The sequence below is a fragment of the Erithacus rubecula genome, assembly GCF_903797595.1.
Source record: "Erithacus rubecula genome assembly, chromosome: 9".
Lineage (NCBI taxonomy): Eukaryota > Metazoa > Chordata > Aves > Passeriformes > Muscicapidae > Erithacus > Erithacus rubecula.
The window spans coordinates 11321830-11341805 of NC_136660.1; the positions used below are offsets into that span (position 1 = coordinate 11321830).

The 19976-nt window shown below is 42.4% G+C and overlaps 1 protein-coding gene across 1 annotated transcript in view; it reads left to right on the forward strand.

Moving 5' to 3' along the window:
- The first annotated feature begins 2169 nt into the window (after nucleotides 1–2169).
- Nucleotides 2170–19976, forward strand: part of ZCCHC24 (zinc finger CCHC-type containing 24) — a 106007-nt gene continuing 88200 nt past the window's right edge. The window contains exons 1-2 of the mRNA XM_079313123.1: nucleotides 2170–2834; nucleotides 18518–18718. Of these exons, the coding sequence (XP_079169249.1) occupies nucleotides 2595–2834; nucleotides 18518–18718 (441 nt within the window). The 5' untranslated portion in view covers nucleotides 2170–2594. The remainder of the gene's footprint in view (nucleotides 2835–18517; nucleotides 18719–19976) is intronic.

Consider the following 19976-nt stretch of genomic DNA (forward strand, 5'->3'; position numbering starts at 1 on the left):
TAATGCATGCATTTGCAGCTTTCCCTTTCCTGATATGCCAAACAAAGCATCTATTCCGTTTTCTCATTCCTCTGCATGGTTACTAGAAGCCATCAGGGCTACTGTCAAGGGGCAGTAACAGCCAAAATCTCTCAGTGTTCAAATGCACCTGGTGGAGCACACGGTGCCCCTCACTCACATCATAAGGGGTTGCTGCATTCATGAATGCAGCTGCTGCAATAAATGCACCCCAACTCCACCTTTCCCTTGCCCCACAGCAATCTCTACTGTGTTATTTCCACCACTTACAATAAGAGATATATTCAATTTAAGGGGGAAAGGTATCAAAATATACCAAAAACCTCTTCATCTGAAACATTGCATCACCTTGACCCCTCTTCATTTTATCTCTGCTTTTGACCCCTATTGCTACAAGAACCCTGTTGTGTTATCTTTTCTGCCTGTTCAGAATTCCCATTTCCTTCACAGCATCTTACTAAAGAGAGTAAACAGTGCAGCTGCCAAATAAAAATACATGTATTTAACTTAGCAAGTAAAAGAGGGAAGTGGTAAGAATAGAAATTGTCTTTTAAGGAAGGAATTAGCATGCCTACAAAAAAAATCCAAACAACTCCACAACAACAAAACAAGCAACTTCAGCCTAGTTCCCCCTTCTAGACTTCTTCATATCCTGACTTTTAAAGTGCCATCTGCTAGAAAGGCAAGTTCCTCAGATGTGATATCAGTTTCTTGAGGTTTTTCTTCATTGATCAGCAAATCATGGAAAATCCTTCTCCACAATTTATTGTCACTAAGCCTCATACATCTCTTCCTTCTTTAAAACACTATGCAGCTGTTTGTGTATGGGATGCAATTTGATTGAATTCTTCTATTATGATCTCTGTTGTGGACAGAATATAAAGAAAGAACCTTTACACTGGTAGAAGTTTGTTCCTTCTCATGCTGATGCATGCATGTTTAGATGTGCCCCTGAAGGCTTCAGAAACCAAGAGTGTACAAAAGAACTGCATTTGTGCTGCAAGGAAAAAAAAGTAACCTCACTAAAAGAATTCAGCTTGATTCAGCTATTCTAAGCTTGACCTGGCAATTGTGGAAAGTTATAATCTTCACCTGTATTTAAATTCCTGCAAGCAGATAGCTGCGCTGCCCTAATTAGCAGCTCTAAAAAGTTGAATGCATCTTTGGTGTTTCCAGCTGACAACAGAACAGCATTTTCTACTGTGTGCATGCTGACCCTCATTTTCTGTTGCTTGTAACCAAGCCTTTTCAGAACAGTGACTTTTTTCCTATCTTGGCAGAGACATATGGCTTATTACAGTAAACTAAGATGCCAACTTTGATGTTTCAAAGGTCAGATTTCTTTTCTGTTATCTAAGTAAGGAAGGCATTTTTCTTCCAAAACCATACTGGGAAGACACATTAACTTTTACTCTTTTGTCTCTTGGCAAAGAGAATAAGTAGCTATAGTCAAGTTTTTAGGTTACCTCCTGGGAGCTCCTTTGAAAACTCCCAGTTTGATTACTACGGTGTTTGTACCAAAGCAAGAAATAGCTGCCCTGTTGCACTCATGGCAGGGAAGGCAGCAGGGAAGAGTTTATGAACTGTAATTACCAGCTTACCCACTCAGGCTCCTTCCTAAAACAGGAATCATTCATCATCCTCTTTTGTGCTACCGACTCCTTAAAAGGCCTACTGAGCTTTAACTCCCGGGTATCCCACCGCAGCCAGGCTCCCCCAGAGCCCACGCCAGGGTTACCTAGATGGATTTCAGAGGGAACATCGCGGCGCTCGCCTCCTTATTTGGGAAACCCTGACTCTGCACGGCTTGGCACAACCTCCGCAGCCGCGCGGGGCTCCGTCAACCTGGAGCTCCGACACAGATTGAACGAGAACGAACCGCAGATCGCGATGAACTCCCGGCACCAGCAAGAAACAGAAACGAGAGCCAAAAGAGAAGGCGGGCTGACAAGAGCCAAGCGAAAGTTGTCGAGTTTCAAACAAACCCAAAAGGGCCCAGAGAGGAGCGCTCGGGAGGGCTTTGCGCGTTTGGCGCAAAAATCTTCAGGAAGGAGGAAAAGGAAGGCCGGGGAGCGAGCGAGGGAGCCGGCGGGACGCAGGCGGGCGAGCGGCCAGCGGCGCGGGGAGCGGGGCCGCACTCGCTCCGCGGGCCGGGCGGGGGCGGAGCGGCGCCGGGACGCCCCTGCACCCCCGCGGCGGCCGGGAGGCCTATGGGGGCGCGCCGCCGCCGCCGGAGCGCCGGCAGCCCCTCCCCGCCGCTGCCTGCGAGAGTGGGAATAAAGACAGATAGCGGGGCAGGCAGCGGCCGGGCGGGCGGGACGGAGCGCGCACAAAGTTTCCTGCGGAGCCCGCGGGCGGCGGCAGCGATGCCTGTGCTGCGCGGAGCGCTGGGGCTGCGCGGGCGCCGCCGGCCTTAGGGCAGCGAGAGCGGCGCGGAGCGAGCCCCCGGCCCGTGCTCTGCTCCGGGCGGCCGGGAGGAAGCGCCCCGGGCGGGGACGGGAGAGCGGCACTGCCGGAGCGCGGGGAGGGGGAGCGGCGCCGCGGGGCCAGCCGCGCCGGCAGAGCCGGGGGAAAAGATGAGCTTGTTGTCAACCATCGACACCAGCGCCGCGTCCGTGTACCAGCCCGCCCAGCTCCTCAATTGGGTCTATCTCTCGCTGCAAGACACGCACCAGGCCAGCGCCTTCGATGCCTTCAGACCCGAGCCCTCCTCGTCCCAGCACCCCGACCTCGGCTACACCAAGAGCACCCCGGAGCTGGGCTCCTCCCTCAGCTCCAGCTATCTCAACAGCTTCTTCCAGCTCCAGCGGAGCGAGGTGAGTCCGTCCCGGCCCCCCCGGGCCACAACCGCCATGATGCCCGGGCAGCCTCCTGCCCCTGCCCCGGGCCGGCACCGGCACCGGCCCCGAGCCCGCCCGCAGCGGGGCAGCCCCGCTCCCAGCCCCGCTCCCCGCCCGGGCTCCGTGCCCTGCCCTGCCCGGCCCCGTCCCGCCCGGCGCTGCTCGCTGCCCGTCCCGCTGAAGGGCCGGGGCGAGGCGCCGCCGCCGCGGCTTTGGCGCGGCCGCCGCCTCCTCCCGCCGCCCGCCAGCGGCGCGGGCCGCCCGTGTTGACAGTCTGGTCAATGGTTACACGGATTTCCCGTGCGCGGCCGGAGGGACGGGGGCAGCACACACAAAAAGTGCTACATCCGTCGCAACGTGCAAAAATACCGCCGCCGACCGTCACCCCCCCCCCCCCCTTTTTTTCCCCCCCTAAAGTATTACTTAAAAAGCTCGATACAAGAATACATATGGTTTATGAGAGATCAAAGGCAGGCACTATTTGAAACAAAGATATAAACAGGAACGTGATAAAAACAACGAAAAAAGTTTTGTGCACGTTTCATAACACGAAACAAGACTAAATGTAACCAAAGGGAAGGAAACTAACAAACTGGGGTGTGCAAAGACAATTCGCTATGGAACTCACTGTCACAGGAAGTTGTTGAGGTCAAGCACTTCTGCATTGGAGGGATTTCACATGTGTGGAGATACTGCAAGGTGGCACCTCGCACACCACAGCTCCCAGCCTCTCCAGAAACACCCAGCTACAGTTTGGCACCCTGCTGTGGGACTCTTGCCGGAGGCATTCAACAGCGGCTTTGTTTGATATGGTCAGATGGACTATACATCCCAACCTGCCACAGAATGGCATTTCAAACTCCTTCCAGTACCTTTTATGTTAAACATCGACTCAAAATGTATTCTCAGTCAAAATACGTCTTCCTGTTCTGTCAGAAAAGTTATGGAGTTATTAATTAAAACCAAATCAAATTCCCCAGCTGCTCTCGTAGAGCTGCTAACAGTTAAGAGCCAGAGTTATATAGACACGTTTTCCTCTAATTAGAAAATTTTTCTTCTTTAAGAATTTAACAAAGCGCATCCAGCCTCAAAATAGGCACTGTTTTTGAGAGTATGTACTTCAAAACCCGTTCAACCTGATTAAGTCTTACTAAGCATGACGTGACATAGGCAATTTAACAGCATCTAGACCTAACAAGCACATTGGATTTGCAAAAAGATTAGAGAGCAGTGCAATTTAAACTATTAGCTACCTACCTGTTGATGACAAATTGTAGATTTTGCCCCTTTGTGCTTGGGCTGACAAGCTTTTGGTACCCAGGTTGCAGCAAGACTGCAGGAGTTCGGCCAGCATGGATTCCAGATTGGGACTCTGTTCAGGCCTGTGTTTGTTGAAGTCAGGATACATTCTGCTCACAGCAGGTCCTTTATTTTTGGGGAGAAAAAGGAAGAAACGAGTAAATGGAGTCTGCATTCAGGAAGCCTTTGAAACAGTCTCTGAGAAAGTTTTCGCTTCCTGACAGTTCCCCAAGTTCATTTTTCGGCTTCTACTATACTCTGTGCAAGTAGGGGCTAATCCTTTTGTCACACTCCCTTTCCGCTTGGCTCATAGTTCTTTCCATTTTTTCCTCCTAACCTTTCTTCTTTCTTCTGGAAAAGAATTTCCCCGCTATGCCAGGCCTTCCTCAGGCCCCTGTCCCTGCCCCAGCTCCAAGCAGTCAGTCTCTGTGCAGCCTCCCCCAGCTGTGCTGTTCTCAGATCCCAGAAGTCACCTTCTGTGTGGATTCCTATCATCCACAAGCTGTCACTTTATTCTACTCTTTTAAACCTCAATACATTTTCCTGAGGCACATGAGCAGCAGCAACAACTGAGAATGCCAGCTCTGTAGAAAGCCAAGAGCATTCACCACTCAGGAAATAAGAAACTATTTCATTCTATATGGATATTTTATTATTTTTAAAAGACAAAGCATGTTAGTTTGTTTCCATTCACTGACTATGTGGCTGATGGAGACACTATGTTTCCAGTATTTACCTGAACATGGTAGCCTGAAAAGAGGAAAAGGAGCACAGCTATCTCCTACAGCTTGGGAATGCAACTGCCCTGCTGGATGTACCCTGAAGGAAGTAGGGAACCCTTTAATTTCCCGGACTAACACTGCCTGCTTATACAGCAGCTTTCATTCAAGGGTTTAGAAGGTGCTAGAGATACTGTTGCTCAGAAGTTTCGTCAATATGTTAGATGCTCTGCTCTTTCCAGAAACTGGAAACTAGACTGCTTTTTGGCAGGAATCACCCAAGAGTTTCCGACAATGTCATGCTCTTAATTCCTGAGATTCTAACATCTGTTTATTTGCAGATGCCATTGGGTATACACTACATATTTCATATTTGGAGAGCATTAGTACTGTACGCTGGTTTTGCAGCAAGTGGGCTTATGCTATCTTTGGAACAACACATAGCTTTCCACAGTGAAACTGTTGACTGTTTTCTACACAGTGCTTGCTTTGGTTGGCATTTTTTTCCCCCTCACGGTTTTGTCCTGGGTTGGCTTAGCCTGGAGCCGAGCTGTTACAATGATTGACACATAGCTGTACACAATATTTGGAAAGTGACCTAATGAGGGTCCAAAATAGCAACAGATTGAGAAATGATAGGATCATAGAGTGTAAAATAGTTGTGTGTCCTGTATGTTGCCTTGCAATTGAAAATTTCTGGAGAAGAACACTTGGAATTAGAGACAGCACTTGTGAAAAGTTGCTATTATACAGGGTTTGCAAGTCTGCATGGCAGTGCCTGTGTATGTGACTTGCATACTGACCAAAGGAATGGGACAGAAAAAAAATAAAAGTGCCAGCACCCACAGAGTAGTCTTGTACTTCAAGATTTTTGTCCTCCAGACTTTTTCCACTACAATGGATGCCTTCTAAATAAACATGATGAACACAGCTGTTTGGTGCATAAAAGCCCATTGTACCAAGGAAAAAAAAAGCAATAATAAAGGTTTAAACAGTAAAGCAACAATGAGTGTTTTGTTCCGTATGCAAGACTCATTTTGCAAAACAGACCTGCTTTAAACCAAACTTTATGGCAGCATTTGTTGTCCTAGATATGAAATAAAAGCATGTTAGACCATTAAGATGCAATAAATTGGCCATTGAACTGAGCTCCACTCTCATTATAACACCATCCATCAGAGCCAAGTATTTGAGGCTTTGTTGTGAGACTGGTTATATGGAATTTAATGCCTCTGAGACACAGCCAGGTATCTGTGGCTGTGATTGAAGGATACAATTAAGAAACCTAGAGTGAGGGGGCAAGAGACTCATAAGGTATTTTTCAACACTAACAGGAGGCATCCTACCAGGTCAGTGCTATCTTTGGTCAAGAAGAGACATCATTGTTAAACATTTTTCTCTACTCTGTGTCTTTCAAGAGCGAAATTCCCTCTAGAAGCCTCTATGGCAGCCACTTTCTGGATTTAAATACAGATTTTGTTCAAGCACAAATTACTGCACATACTAGATGAGAAAATGATCACTGTTTTCATGTTTCTGACTTGGAGACTTCCAGACCCAGTCCTTATAGACAAGAGGGGAACTAACTGAGAATGAGGGCACACACCAGCTAGTTCTCTTTGCTACAGTAAAGTATGGATCACTTGCTTGGAAAGAAAAATGTGTGTGGAGTTAAAAACAGTTTACAGTGTGCTGTGGAAAATAACATTCAAATCCCTGTGAAACAGAAGCAGATCTAAAACACTGGGATAGATTAGGTAACTTCCCAAAGAAGACAGTAACATTCATACAAAACTAACAACAGAAACTGATGAAATGCTGGAAGAACAAAGATGTAGGGAAGGAAACTGGCGGTTCTACAGAAAATATATTTTATCAGACAAACTTGTTGTCCATATGCCTTTCACAGAATTTGGGGGGTCACACACTAGGCTGATACTTGACAAAGAAAGATCTGTTATTTGGCCTAGATGAAGTAATTTGGAGGATAATTATAAGATTAAAAAAAATCTCCATTCTCTTAGTATCTGAAGAATACAAGGATTGCTATATCAGATCAGGCCATTGGCCCCCTAAATTAAGTGCAGTATCTTTGAGAACTGCCATGATTAAAAGATTCAAGAGAAAACTAAATGCCTTTTAAGAAGCTGCTCACAACCAGTATGGTCCGAAGGCAAACTCAGCAGAGATGCAGGTTAGCAGAAATTGCCATATGCTCCAAAACATGTCCAGTTTGTGTGATTTTGTGTTACATTATTAGTTATTCCAACACAGAACATGTTTTTGATCCACAGGGTGCTTAATGTTCTAGGCACTCAAGTGAGAACTTCTTGGTTTCTCATCCACAAACTGAGTAGCACAGTCTAGAGTACCTGAGCATAGGTATTATTATAATCAAATTATTATCAAATTATTATTTGATTTATTTCCTAATTTTAATTTTTTCTCACTATTCTTTGTGTAAGTGCCAACATTGCAGTACCCTTAACCTTTTCAAAATTTTATTGAAAGGGCAGTAGCATAACAATTCCTGTGTGCCAGGAACTTGTGCTCTCTGCCTCAGGATGATTGTACACTACCAATATATTTTGTGGCTACTTAAAAGTGCCAGACATGTAATTCCAAAATGCTTCTCAGGAAGTTAAATGTCAATTCTCACATCAGTCCTCTTAAGAGATTGCAGGGAGCTGAATCTCCTGTGTTAATCAGTGGACAACTTGCATTTGGAGATCCTGGCAACACCAGCCTGTGCTCCCAGCACAGCCAGCTCCAGAGCCCTTTTGATGATCCTGTCTCAGCACACAAAGTGCAGCTTTCATAGCCCACTCTACACTGCTATCAAAATCTTAGATCCTATTACAGGTGATTGAGCTAACAACCATTCTGTTCCTAATTCCAATTGGACATATGCTTTAAAATGCAGAAATTCAGGGGTTATGTCTATAAGCATTCTCTTTTGCTCACTTTCCTTATCTCTGCAGCTGTGGCCTCCTGCTTTGTTACTTCTGCAGTCTTTGGAAAAACACCCACGTTTGCCAGGGAAATAAAATCCCCATGTGTGAATATACTATAGAAAGTGGAGCCTGAAAGTAAGATCTATATCTTGTATAAAAAGTGTGAAATTCAAATTATTATCCAAATTACACTCTTCTGTTTATATGACCTAGGTATGGCTTCAGGCTTCTCTGTTGCCCAGGATTAAGTGGTTTTTTTGTGTTTTTGTAAGTGGACAGTGCTGCATGTAGCAGATACTCTTCTTACTCTTGACACTGAGGCTGAATTACCTAATAGCAAATTGATTGCAGGAAGAAACACACAAGAGCCAAATTTAGTTCACCAAAGAAAGTGTTCTAAATACAATTATGTTGCTTTTAATCTGACTTCCTTACCTAAGAAAGTTCCCAGAAGAAGAAAATGTGTTGAATTTACTGCAACAGCCAGAGCCTCTTGTGTTGCATCCTTACCCACAAACTGCAAATGCTGCTGTAGCTCTGCAGCACCTGCCCTACCTCCAGCTTTAACTAACCCAAACATGACTTCCACCTGGGCTTTAGTTTATTTACAATGAAAATATTAGCCACTGTAGTAATCTGCAGCTACTTGCTTTCACACAGCAATCAGAACCACGCTTGGAAGGCTGGCAAAACTAAAATACTAATTAGTGAAAGTAAATCAAGTCCTCAAGAAGAGGAATATGCACTTTCTGCTTTAGTATTGATTTTTTTTTTTGACAGCTTGAAAAAAAAATAAATCAAACAATAGAAGATAGACCAATTATATTTATTATTCCTGATTAGCCGAAGATCATTGCCAATTCTTTTAAATTGCTTGGGATTTTGTATCTATGCAAACTCCTCATTGAGAGGAACACTGACATGCTTTTTCTGCCTCATAAATACATGCACATCTTGACAAAAACCTGTCAGGCAGTATATAGAGAAGAAAAACACACCAACCTATAATTGGAGGCAAAAGGATGTAGAATTCTTGTTACAATTTTATTTTATACACAGAGCTTTCATTTACAGTGATTTTATGCGTTTACAGTGTCTTCCATGCCAAAGCACCCAAACAAAGGGGTGATGTAACTGTGTGTTGGGTAATGATTTTTCATCCACTCCTCTTTTGCTCTGCAGACACAGACTCAGTTATTCAGAACAGAAAAGGAAGATCCTTCTCCAGTGAACTGCACAAATGATCAGACAGCCAAGTCTGACTTGAATCAATATATTAATTTATGAAGTGCATGGAATGAATTAGATAGCCAAGATGTGTACTAAACTGCTTTTATCCCAAAGCAAATCCCTCCCTCCCCCCCAGGCCTTTTTGTTTTGTTTGGGGAATTTTGTGTACAAGATAGGTAACAAACAACTTGCAGTGATGGTCCTGTTACTTTGGTAATTGAAAACTAAAAGAAAAGATTACATTTTACTGACAGATGCTAGGTTAGGATTAATACCAAGGAAAGTTTTCTACATCAGAGTTTAAGTGTGCCATAAAAGGATTTTGAAATATCCTTTAAGTGAAATTTAAATCTAAGACCAGAGAATCTTTTCCATGCTGCTTTAAGAAGCATGAAAAATAATGGCACAGTGCAGTTGCCAAAAGGTGCAGGCACAGATATTATAAAGCCAAATAATACAATTCTGATAATACTTATTTGCACAGAAAAAAAAAAAAAGCAGCTGTATCCTGTTACCCAAATTGGATGCATACATATAAAAGCTACCTAAAAAGCAATACTGAGTATCACCTTCCATTTTCTGAACAGATTAATGAAATGTCACAATTAATACCTGTACCTCTCTCCAGTTTCTTTTCCCTAGAAAAGTTGCCAACAGCCTGATGCCTATTTTGCTACCCTCTGGAATTGTTCCTCCTCTTTTAGAAAGTCACAATGAAATTATTAAATTAAATGGAGAATGTCTAAGTCTTTTCCTCATGGTTTACTTAGGTTCTGTGTGGGTTCCAGAGTAATTATAATAGATCAAAGCAACTAATTAAATTTTACAAAGCTATTCAAATGTTACAGTAATGCTGATATAATTCAGACAGACAGTATTTCATAAGTGTGAAAACTTGGATCACTTCATTTTTCCTGCAGGTTGGTTCTTATTCTCAGAACCATAGCAAACAATTTGTGATTTACTAAAAGTAGAATCTAAAATTATAGACAGATCCACTTGAGGAAAGCAGAATAAAGGCAGGGTTACAAGTCCTAGGCTTTCTCCATGTCCCTGATTGTCTAGCAGCACAGCTGGAAGTTTTTGTAGGTTTTAAGTTTTAATATAGCACAAATCTAGCCCCTTACTTTCTGTCATATGTTTTGGTGTAAGCAAATAGTAACAAGTCCAATACTATGACTTAGAGGAGTTGTAAGGAATCTCATGCAGACCCTTTTTCTTAGCTTTTTCAACTACTGCCTGGTCTTCCAAGCCTGTTTCTTAAGAAATACATTTTGTGTTTTGACAAATTTAGTTTGAAGAATAGCAAATGCCCTCATGATCCAGGACTTATATGCAGCTCATATGCAGAGATAAATTCATCCTATATTAACTGGCCATCCACCCCTAGTCCCTGCATGTGGCAGGATTTGGTGTCTCTTTTCAATGAACACAAGTGCAATACCCTATGTAGAAGGATTGTGGGTACCTGGAAATCTGTATTTACATCTCATCCAGCTAACTGCCAACCAAGCAGACACTTCAAGGGGATCAGCTTGCTCTCATAGATTCCTCTTGCTTCCAGGAGTTCCAGGTACCTGAGTGATTTTTGCAGGGGAGTTGCCCTATATTGAGCCTATATTTCTTCACACTAAGGGAGCCTTCTAGGCAACTATTTTGTAAGTAGTCATTAGGACTGTGGTTGAAATGAAAGCAAAGGATCAGTTGTTGCACCCTGAAAATAGAGGACTAGCAAGAGTTTTTAAGAGGGTTTGACCATCAGTGATCCTTGAAATACAGAGATGTTGTTATATAACCATCTTTCTCCAGCATACCTTGCAACTGAAATTAGTAGAATAATAGATTAATTCCTCTAAGAGTCACAGCATAGGAAGAAAAAAAGCCCCAAATCTACTCTGAAACGAGATTTCTCAGTTGTTATGTTATAATTTATCTGAAGTAGATTGTGATGTTTTAGGTTTGCTTGCTGAGATCACACTTCAAGCTGTGCTGTATCACAGTTGATTAAGAGGGTAACTTTAAATGTAGATAAAACTATCTAAAAGCTGGAGTCACAAAATGAAATTCCAGCCTGTCATTTAGTGCATAGAAATGATTTCTTTTCCTCACTATATTCAATTTAACACAAGTTTTTGTCTTGCCGTGGGTGCAGGAGCTGGGGCCCTGCAAGGGGCCCATTCTGGGCAGATGATGCATTGTTCTACCTCTGACAGCGACCTTAGCTTTGCCTCTTCTAAACTTTGGCAGCCATCGCAGCACGTTCTGTGCCAAGAAGGCATTACTGAATGTAAATGATATAAACAAAACTGTCTCAGACTTAGAGCTGTGTTTAACCCAAAATGGACATTTCTTAGCGAGACCTTTCATCGTACAAGAGCTGCACAGGAGGTAAATGCTTTCCTAAGCGTGCCTTGAACGGGCACATATCTATTTCCGGGTGTTATTTTTCTTGCGTTTGGAGTGTCAAAAGAGCTACCAAATGAGAGGAAACTCGACTCTTGTTTTTCAGACTGCAGGTCAGATTGAGACAAGATTTCCTGCAGGAAGCAGAGATGTTAACAGAAAGTGCAGGGATCAAAACATGTGCCCCTGTTTCTGCCCTGCCTTGATGACCTGCTCCTCGCCGAGGGCCCTGTTTGGGCAGTGCCAGGGACAGTGGCACGGAGGGGCTGGCAGGGCCCATGGCCTCCCCAGGGTCAGGAGAGCCACTGCAGGCAGGCAGGGACAGCCCAGCGCTCCGGGGCTCCTGGGGGATGGGTTACAGCAATGCACAGCATGAATGGTCTCTGTTGTCCCTGACACAGGGCTCATGTGTTAGAGCTTCTCTTTAACAGAAGTGGGCAGTTGTTGGGCTTTCAGCCGGTGAGAAGGAACCCTGCAGAACGTGGTGTGAGATTTAGAAAGCTCCTTCTAGACTGCACACCTCTGACCAGAGCAAATCTCTGTCCCACATCTGCCCATGAAGGCCTTTTGTGAGGTCCCTGTATATTGTGAAAAATGAGTAACCTCGCTGATATCCACACAAACCCTTCCCCGAGGATGAAATAAGGAAGATCACACTACTAGCAGAAAGCCAGAAGTGCTGGGAAACGCATTGAAAGCTCTGGATCCAAGTGCTCAGCACCAGCAGACCCAAAGCAGGGCAAGGTGTTGGCGTGTGCTGCTCTCAGCCTTGCTGTGACCAAAGGCACACTCCAGTCCTGCCCAGAGCAGAGTTTGCACCCACCTGTGTTTGCAGAGTCCCAGCACTTACAGCCTGAGCAGCCACAGCCAGCTGAGCTGTCAGGTTTGGAATAACTCGATTAGAGAGATCTGTATGCTGGATTAAAGATTCATCGCCCTTCGATGACTCCCTTCACAACCACTGGCAGGTCACCCTGCATGTGTAGCTGTCTCCTTCAGATACTGTTTCTGCAGAAGGAAAGGCCTAGTGCCATCTGTCTGAAAATATTTAGAAGTAGACCTTAGTGTTAGGAGTTTTACATAAACATGTATTTGTCTAAAGCCCCCCACAGAAAAAGGATGAATTAAGCTATACTTGGCTAGCCTAACTAGCCAGGAATGCATTAACATTTACTTGGCTAATCTACCTTTATCTGTGGTTTTATATGAGAACTTGAGTAATTCAGATTTTACTAAAAGTCAGGCCAAAAACTAGATTTTTTTGACAGCTGACTTAAGAGTTGACTTTAGAAGGAAACAGAAACCTGAGTCTTTTTTTTCTTGCTCCAGGCAAACATTTTCTTTACTGAGTGATGAGCTTGGCTTTCAGTTTTCCAATGATAAAATGTTACTGAACAAACTCTTAAGCTGTTTTTTTGTATAAGTAGCCAATTTATCAGAGGAGCTAAAGCAGACACAAGCCATACAGGAGCAGTTTTTGAGGTTTTCCAGTTCAGCCTTGGTAATTAAACTTCTCTATTTCTTCTGGCTCAAATTAATACAACTAAATTTATTACAGTATTTTCGTTTAATCCCTCTGTTTTCAGAAGGCTTTGGATTTGACCATAAACATTGATGATGATCTTAAAGGTCTTTTCCAATCTAAACAATTCCATGATTCTATTCTGTGATTCTGCATTGGATGTTTTCTTTGGGGACAAAACCAGGGAACTGTTTTGACCACTTATGAAGAGATGAAGCACAGAGAAGTCACAGATTTGAAGTGCTCTTCTCCAAACATGGTTGTCCTCTGGTTCAACTGTTGTGCTCTCACACGTATTGCATGGCCCCATAATGAAGCCCACATCAAAAGCAAGCCTTAGGACACTGCAAATAAGACAGCTGTAGGCCCTCAGGTTAAGTTTTGTGTATTACACGCACTGAATTAATGAATTACTGTTTGGGTAGCTCAGATTTCTCTCTCCTCCATGAACATAACAACTGAGTGAGGGCAATGACTTTATTCTACTGTTTTATCTATGACACAGCACAGGGCCCACTCAGTTCTTATCTTTGTGAAAATCCCAGCTGATAACTTTAGCACCTTTTGATATTTTGGTGCAGGGCTAATGACTGGCATGGCTAGTCCGGTTACTGTCTTGCAGACTGAAAAATATTTACCATTTACAGTGTATGAAAGCCTTACTTTTTCCATAGTGATTACAGGGAAATCCAACTCCCTTTTCCTACAAGTTTCAAACTGCCATGGTGTCTGTGACTTAAACTTAATTCTGTCCATTAAGACTGCTTTATTTTTGTTTGCTTTATTAGGTCAGCAACATACTAATGCAAAAATAAGTCATCAAAAAATCTTTGCTTTTCAATTCTAGACTATTTAATGTTGTGGAAACATTCATGACTGGACTTGGTTGTAGGAACATTGAAGTGCAATTCAATACATTCAATTACTACAAATGAGGATAGACCCATATGCACACATCATAGTAACTTCTAAAGCATCAAACAGATTAACTGGTGGATATGTTCACCTTTATCATTACCTAAAGGGTCCAGCAATCACAAACTGCATTTGGGGCATTTTTCCAGCTAGGCCTCTACTTTTCCAGTCCATGCCTAATAGGAAGATACCATTCCCACATAAACAAGTTGCCATTGCTTATTAATACAGCTAGTCTGGTAGATACTCAGACATAAATGTTATAACTGAGAGGCTCTACTGCTCTCTGTTAAAAAAAATACCTTTATATGTAAAGCAGTAGCTGTACATACCAAAGGGAAATTTGGAAAGTAAGACTTGCCTCTTGTTTGCTTCGATGTTTCATTGCATATTCACTACAGTTGTCTTTCTTCTCAACATTATACCATTGCTAAAAAAAGAAACTGAAGATACAAAGCCAGTGTTTTGGGGTTTCTTTTACTATCTCTTGACACATCAATCCCAAAAGATGTTTCTGAAAGGCAGGGATGCAGCCGTGGGAATCAAGAGCGTTAGCCAATCATTCATGTAACTAGGAGTATCTTAGAGGTGAATTAGGTACTGGAACTCCTGAGTCACTCATGTTATGTTACCTAACTGGAAATCAGAGTGAGGAAGCTATAGAAGACAATAGCTGCCTCTTGCACAAAGGACCACACTGCAGATTACATGCCCTTTAACTGGAAACATTGGGCAAACAAATAACAAAGGGAACTTTGCTTCCCAACACCACCAACAGATACAGTTTAAAGATATACTCAGCAGAGAGGCTACCATTAGAAAGTAAAATACAATATTTTCAGTTTGGTTCACATTGAATTAAATCAGCAAGCTTCATAGGAAGGGAAAAAAACCAAACAGACAAACTTACATTATCTGCTCAAACCTCCCACCAAGGCTGTTTCTAAGTTTTACCACCAGGTTCCCCATCCCCCCAGTATAGCAAGATAAGGAAATCCTGAATTCATTGCAGCTGGGCTGATGAGCCTTGTAATTAGGACATGCAGTGTGGTCTTTCAGGCGCCTTGAGAGCACTAACCCTTTCATTGCCAAATCCTTTCTCTTGTGTTCAAGCTCAAAATGAAACTCTGTTTGAGAGGTACTATTGTCTAACATTTAAAGAAATAGGTTGGCTTTGCTGGTGCTGCATTGTGAGCACAGAGCAGTCATTGGTTTTGGTGGAATTCATGAGAGGAGCAGTCTCCCTGCCACCTCCCAGATGAGTACTAATACACTTGAGACCAGAGTGAGTCAGAATACATTTCTTTCTTCCTCTCTATTTTCTGTCTGAGGCCATCAACACTCTCCTTGGCACTCTAATCACCCCCCTGGACATCCCCTTTTGGTGTGAAGCTAATTCAAACTTTTTATTCAAAACCCTTCTTAAAAATCCTCTTTGCAGCAGTGCAAATGCTTAGCAAGGGCTGAATTGCTGTTCTGCTCAATTGAGTGCCCCAGAAAGAAAAAAAAAAACAACAAACCAAAACTGTTTTATGTATCTCAGCAATGTTCATTCACCCCTTGTCTTTTACAATGACAAAATGGAGTCAATCACCATTTCATCACATTCATTACAAGCCCTAAGCTTTCACTGTTTGATTCCAGGGGCTGGGATGAACTTTCCCATTACCACCCTAATTATATAACTTGGCTTTTGGGAATGGCTTATTTCCTCATCTCTTTCTGAAGAACTAGAGATTTCCAGAGCTAGAAACAGGATGTAGCACCATTTTTGCTGGTGCTCTTTATAGCAACTTTCAAGTGTCAGATTGATGTGTTTTTCACATTGAGTCAAACAGATTTAAGACCATTTTCCAGGTCAGACTGGCAGGAACTGCTGGATCAGTTTGCCTGACTATACCCAGAGGGATGGGCTGCACCTCGGGATCCTCTAGACATTTGCCAAAGGAATGCATTGTTCTTCGAAGTCCAGTGACATCAGCAATGTCCATCTTCTCCTTTACTGTCATGTTCTGGGATGTTATATTTGTTTCTTCCTTTTTTACCCCTGGGGCCATAAGATGATTGTAGAGAAGTGTTTCCTGTGAACTGAATGTTTTGCCATGTCCAGCTGTGGCATGCATCACACAAGTGCCCTGCCAGCTGAACCAGGTGGCCTCTTTTAGAGCTGTGTGCCACTCCTTGGGCACAGAACCATTGGTGGCTGCTAAGGGTAGGATTAGCTTCAGTGCAGCCCATAGTCCCATGGGATCCTAGCATCTGACACAGCTTCTGGCTGCCATGGTTAAAACAAAAGTTTGTCAAGGTTTACTGCCAGAGTGAACCACCTTGTTTTTCAGTATTGACCTGAAACATGCCAGGAAGGGTTGTTGGAGGAGTGAGTTACACAATACCCAGCTGTGGTTCCAAATTGCTCCCTTTTAATGAGTGCAATAGCTTGGTGTAAAGGATGTGTAGGGAAGAAAACAGTCACTGCTGCATGCCATATGTCCAATTCAAAGCCCACTGTAGGCAGCAGATAGATATGTTTTGGTTTGTGACTGGGCTGGTCCTGGGGGAAAAAATAGCAACCTCCTGATGGGCAGGAGTTATTCTACATCCCCAGAAGACATTCTAGATTTTCCCAATAGGTAAAGAATTTTCGACTTCACACATTCTGTATCCATGTTTTTACCCTTCAATAAAATTAGATAATAAGGAATTTGCCAAGTTACTAATGGTTGTAATGCAGGTGAAGTAGTTTAAGAATCTCTTGGCAAGAGAATCTCTTGAAAAGTAAGATTTTATATTTTTCCAGGCATATATAAGAGAAAGTGGCTCCTAGGGAGAAAAGAACTTCTTGAAGGCCCTTAATTAATACTATTTTGGCATCCGCAGCACTTCCCCTTCCTTTTCAAAATTTGATGCCAAGAATTTCTCATTCCAATAGCATCCAATAAATCCTAGAAATAAATTCCAGTGACTGTTGGAGGTATCTTTGGTTGCTTGATGGCTAAAGCAGCTAAAATCTTTTTATTAATTTTTAAATTTCCTTTTCCTTTTAAAATCTGTGGTTTTAACCCCTGAAACAAAGTGACTGATTCTCCTCTCAGCCACATCATCTTGCGTAGCACAGAACTATGCTACACAGGATGTTTTAGTCCCAGGGCATATGTGAAGTCCCATGTGAGATCAGATTCCACTCTGAGACCTCTTGAATTGATCCTGCTGCTGTGCACCAGCTTCAGCTTTGCAAGAGGGGTCAGTGGAGTTCAGCATGTTGAGTTTGACTAAGGGCAAGTGGGTGAAGCAGATTATTAGGCTGAATTTTTCTGTACAGTGTACACCATCTGTGGTGGTATGGAATTCAGGGATAGTTGGGTGTCACCCAGGTACTTGTGCCTAGGGCTTTAATATGATATTTTTTGTGTGCAACTGTCACACAGAAAACAATGTGCAGCTACCTTGAGATCTCTGAAATTAATTTAATTTCAATTTCAGATTTATTTCACAAACTCTAAATCAATTTCAGTGTGTATCTTCAAAATATATGTAATATGTATAAACATATGAAAGCACCTACAAATATCCTATTGAAATATTTTAATTCAATAGAATTGAAGCACAGAGGCACAGATTGGACCTCTTCTTATCTCACTTTTCCATAAGTCAGCAGTAATTTTCTGATGCCAGGAGAATTACATGAGCATAGCATTGCAGACCTAAGGTGGAAACACCATGTGAAATGTGTCCCATCATGTGAGGATGGAAAGGACACTCAATAGTTGGTCCTATTTCTAGAGTGATTCATTATTATGTAAATTTTTAAAAGAGTTTTAATTTTCTTTTTCAACTCCATTATGCAGTTTCTTTTGGACTTTAAGTGGTTAAAGTGAATTAAACCTTGTTATCTCCATTAGGGAAAATACCTATTTAGGTGCTGATGGGTTTCCTGCTGTTCTAAAACTACTGAATAGCAAATTAGGAGCTACTGATGTTGATTTGCAGATTGAGAGAGTGAAGATCCTATTGAGGTGAAGTATAAAACCCAGGTATTTACTGTTTATCAGGAAATGTTTAAATCACAGCAGGTTCCCCCTCAGAAAATCCAAACCAGATGTAGATCTCGGTGCTTCTTATTATTATTTGAACATGGAACCCTGTGTTGACTGTCTGATTAACCAGATTGGAAATTGGGAGTTACTTTGCATTTTTCTTGGTGTTCTTTTCCTTTCCCTGACTTCAGTATTCTTTGCATAAGTAGTTTTGGACACAAAAGGGTTCTGTTTTGTGAGCTGTTCTTTCAGCTTTTTGCCTGCACAATCTAACTGTACCATGAATGCATTATGGTCAAACAGAAGAAAGCAATCATTGCTTAGTGGAAAGGTTGGACTGAGAGAACCACAGCAAGCTCAATAGTTTCCTCAACAGTGACCAGCTTCACTGCAATGCCATCATGAAACTTCTTTTTTAATAGCCTGTATATAGCTCTCCTCAAATATGTAGCTGTGTTCCTAAGAAAAAAGGAATCACTTTTTTTCCCCTGCTGTTGTTACCTATCCCTATTCTCAGATCTCCCTCAGAACAATCCTTAATACAGTACTGTGTTGTATGTGAGTTCCTTGTTTTCTTTTGCAGGCTCTGAGCAGCAGTCTCTACAAGAGTGCATCCCCTTATGGCTCGCTTAATAACATTGTGGATGGGTTAAGCTCCCTCACCGAGCATTTCTCTGACCTATCCCTTTCTTCAGAAGCCAGAAAACCCAGCAAGAGGCCACCTCCTAACTACCTGTGCCACCTCTGCTTTAACAAGGGACACTACATCAAAGACTGCCCCCAGGTAAGTAATACATAATATTCTGAAAAAATTGCTTCAAGATTTTCTTTGTTCCTTGATTTAGCAACACAGAATTTGACTGAAATACTTTAGAGTGAGTAACACTGAAGAAGTATCTTGACAAAGTGCCAAGCTAGCTATGTGTTCTTTTAATATATTCTTTATCACAATGCTGATGGACAAAGTACACTATTTCATTTGCCTTGCAAGTATTACAGAAGAGTTTATCTAGACACAGGACTAAGTAGTGGTAACTTTAGAAATGGCTACTCTGGAATTTTCTGGCAGCACTCTGTGTAGTCAGTTTGGCAATGGCTCTCAATATGACAAGTTACATAAGCTAAAGGAGGTGAAATTGTTACATTCGAAGACAGCTGTGAATCGGTGTTGCAGTAACACAGGCTCCAGGTATTTTGGGTGCAAAATCTTTTTTGTCCTACAGAAGAGGTTTGCTCTACTTCACAAAATGTGGTATTGTGTGATTCCTAGAACTTTTCTGTAATGGCAAAGCTGGCAATATTTATTTCCTTCAAGAAGAGCTATAAACCAGTGTGCACTAAAACCACTCGCCAATCTACAATTTGGTTTTTTCCCTGAGGCTCCCAAGCACAGGTTTCTTAATTTTCTCAAGTTTCAGCTAGATGCTGAAACTTCAGCTAGTTGTGTTGCTGGCTTAAACTTCCAGAATTTCAACAACATCCTATGTGAAGTCCCAAGGAAATTAAAATGCTGCCAGTATTCTAAAAACACAGATGTGGACTTTACCAGTATTCACTTCATTATGACTTTAACCTCCCTGCCTCTTATTGTGTGACTTTCAGCAGAATTAGTCTCCATAAAATGAACTACAGTTAATTTGCTATTGAGGATATCAGACATTTATAAACCAAAATACAGGCAGGAAAACATCTGCCAGCAGAGCAAGGTCAGCATGAAATCAAGTCCAACATCACATGAGCTTTGAGTGTATTCCTCTTGCTGTTACACATAGACTAACTATCAATTCACTATATATCTTTCATTAATTCTAATGAAAGCTCTGGAATTAAAGTATGTTTGCAGTCTTGGGTGTGGCACTTGAAAATATTCTTACTTGTTATTATTTTGATCTAGGTTGAGTAAGAATTTTCTTTAGGAAGAAAACATGAAATTTTACTTGCTAGGAGATCAAAAGTACTCTGGTTTATATGCTTTAAGCTACTTAATTTAGCATATTACAGAAGAATGTGAGGATAGAGCCATGTAATAGCATGCATTACTT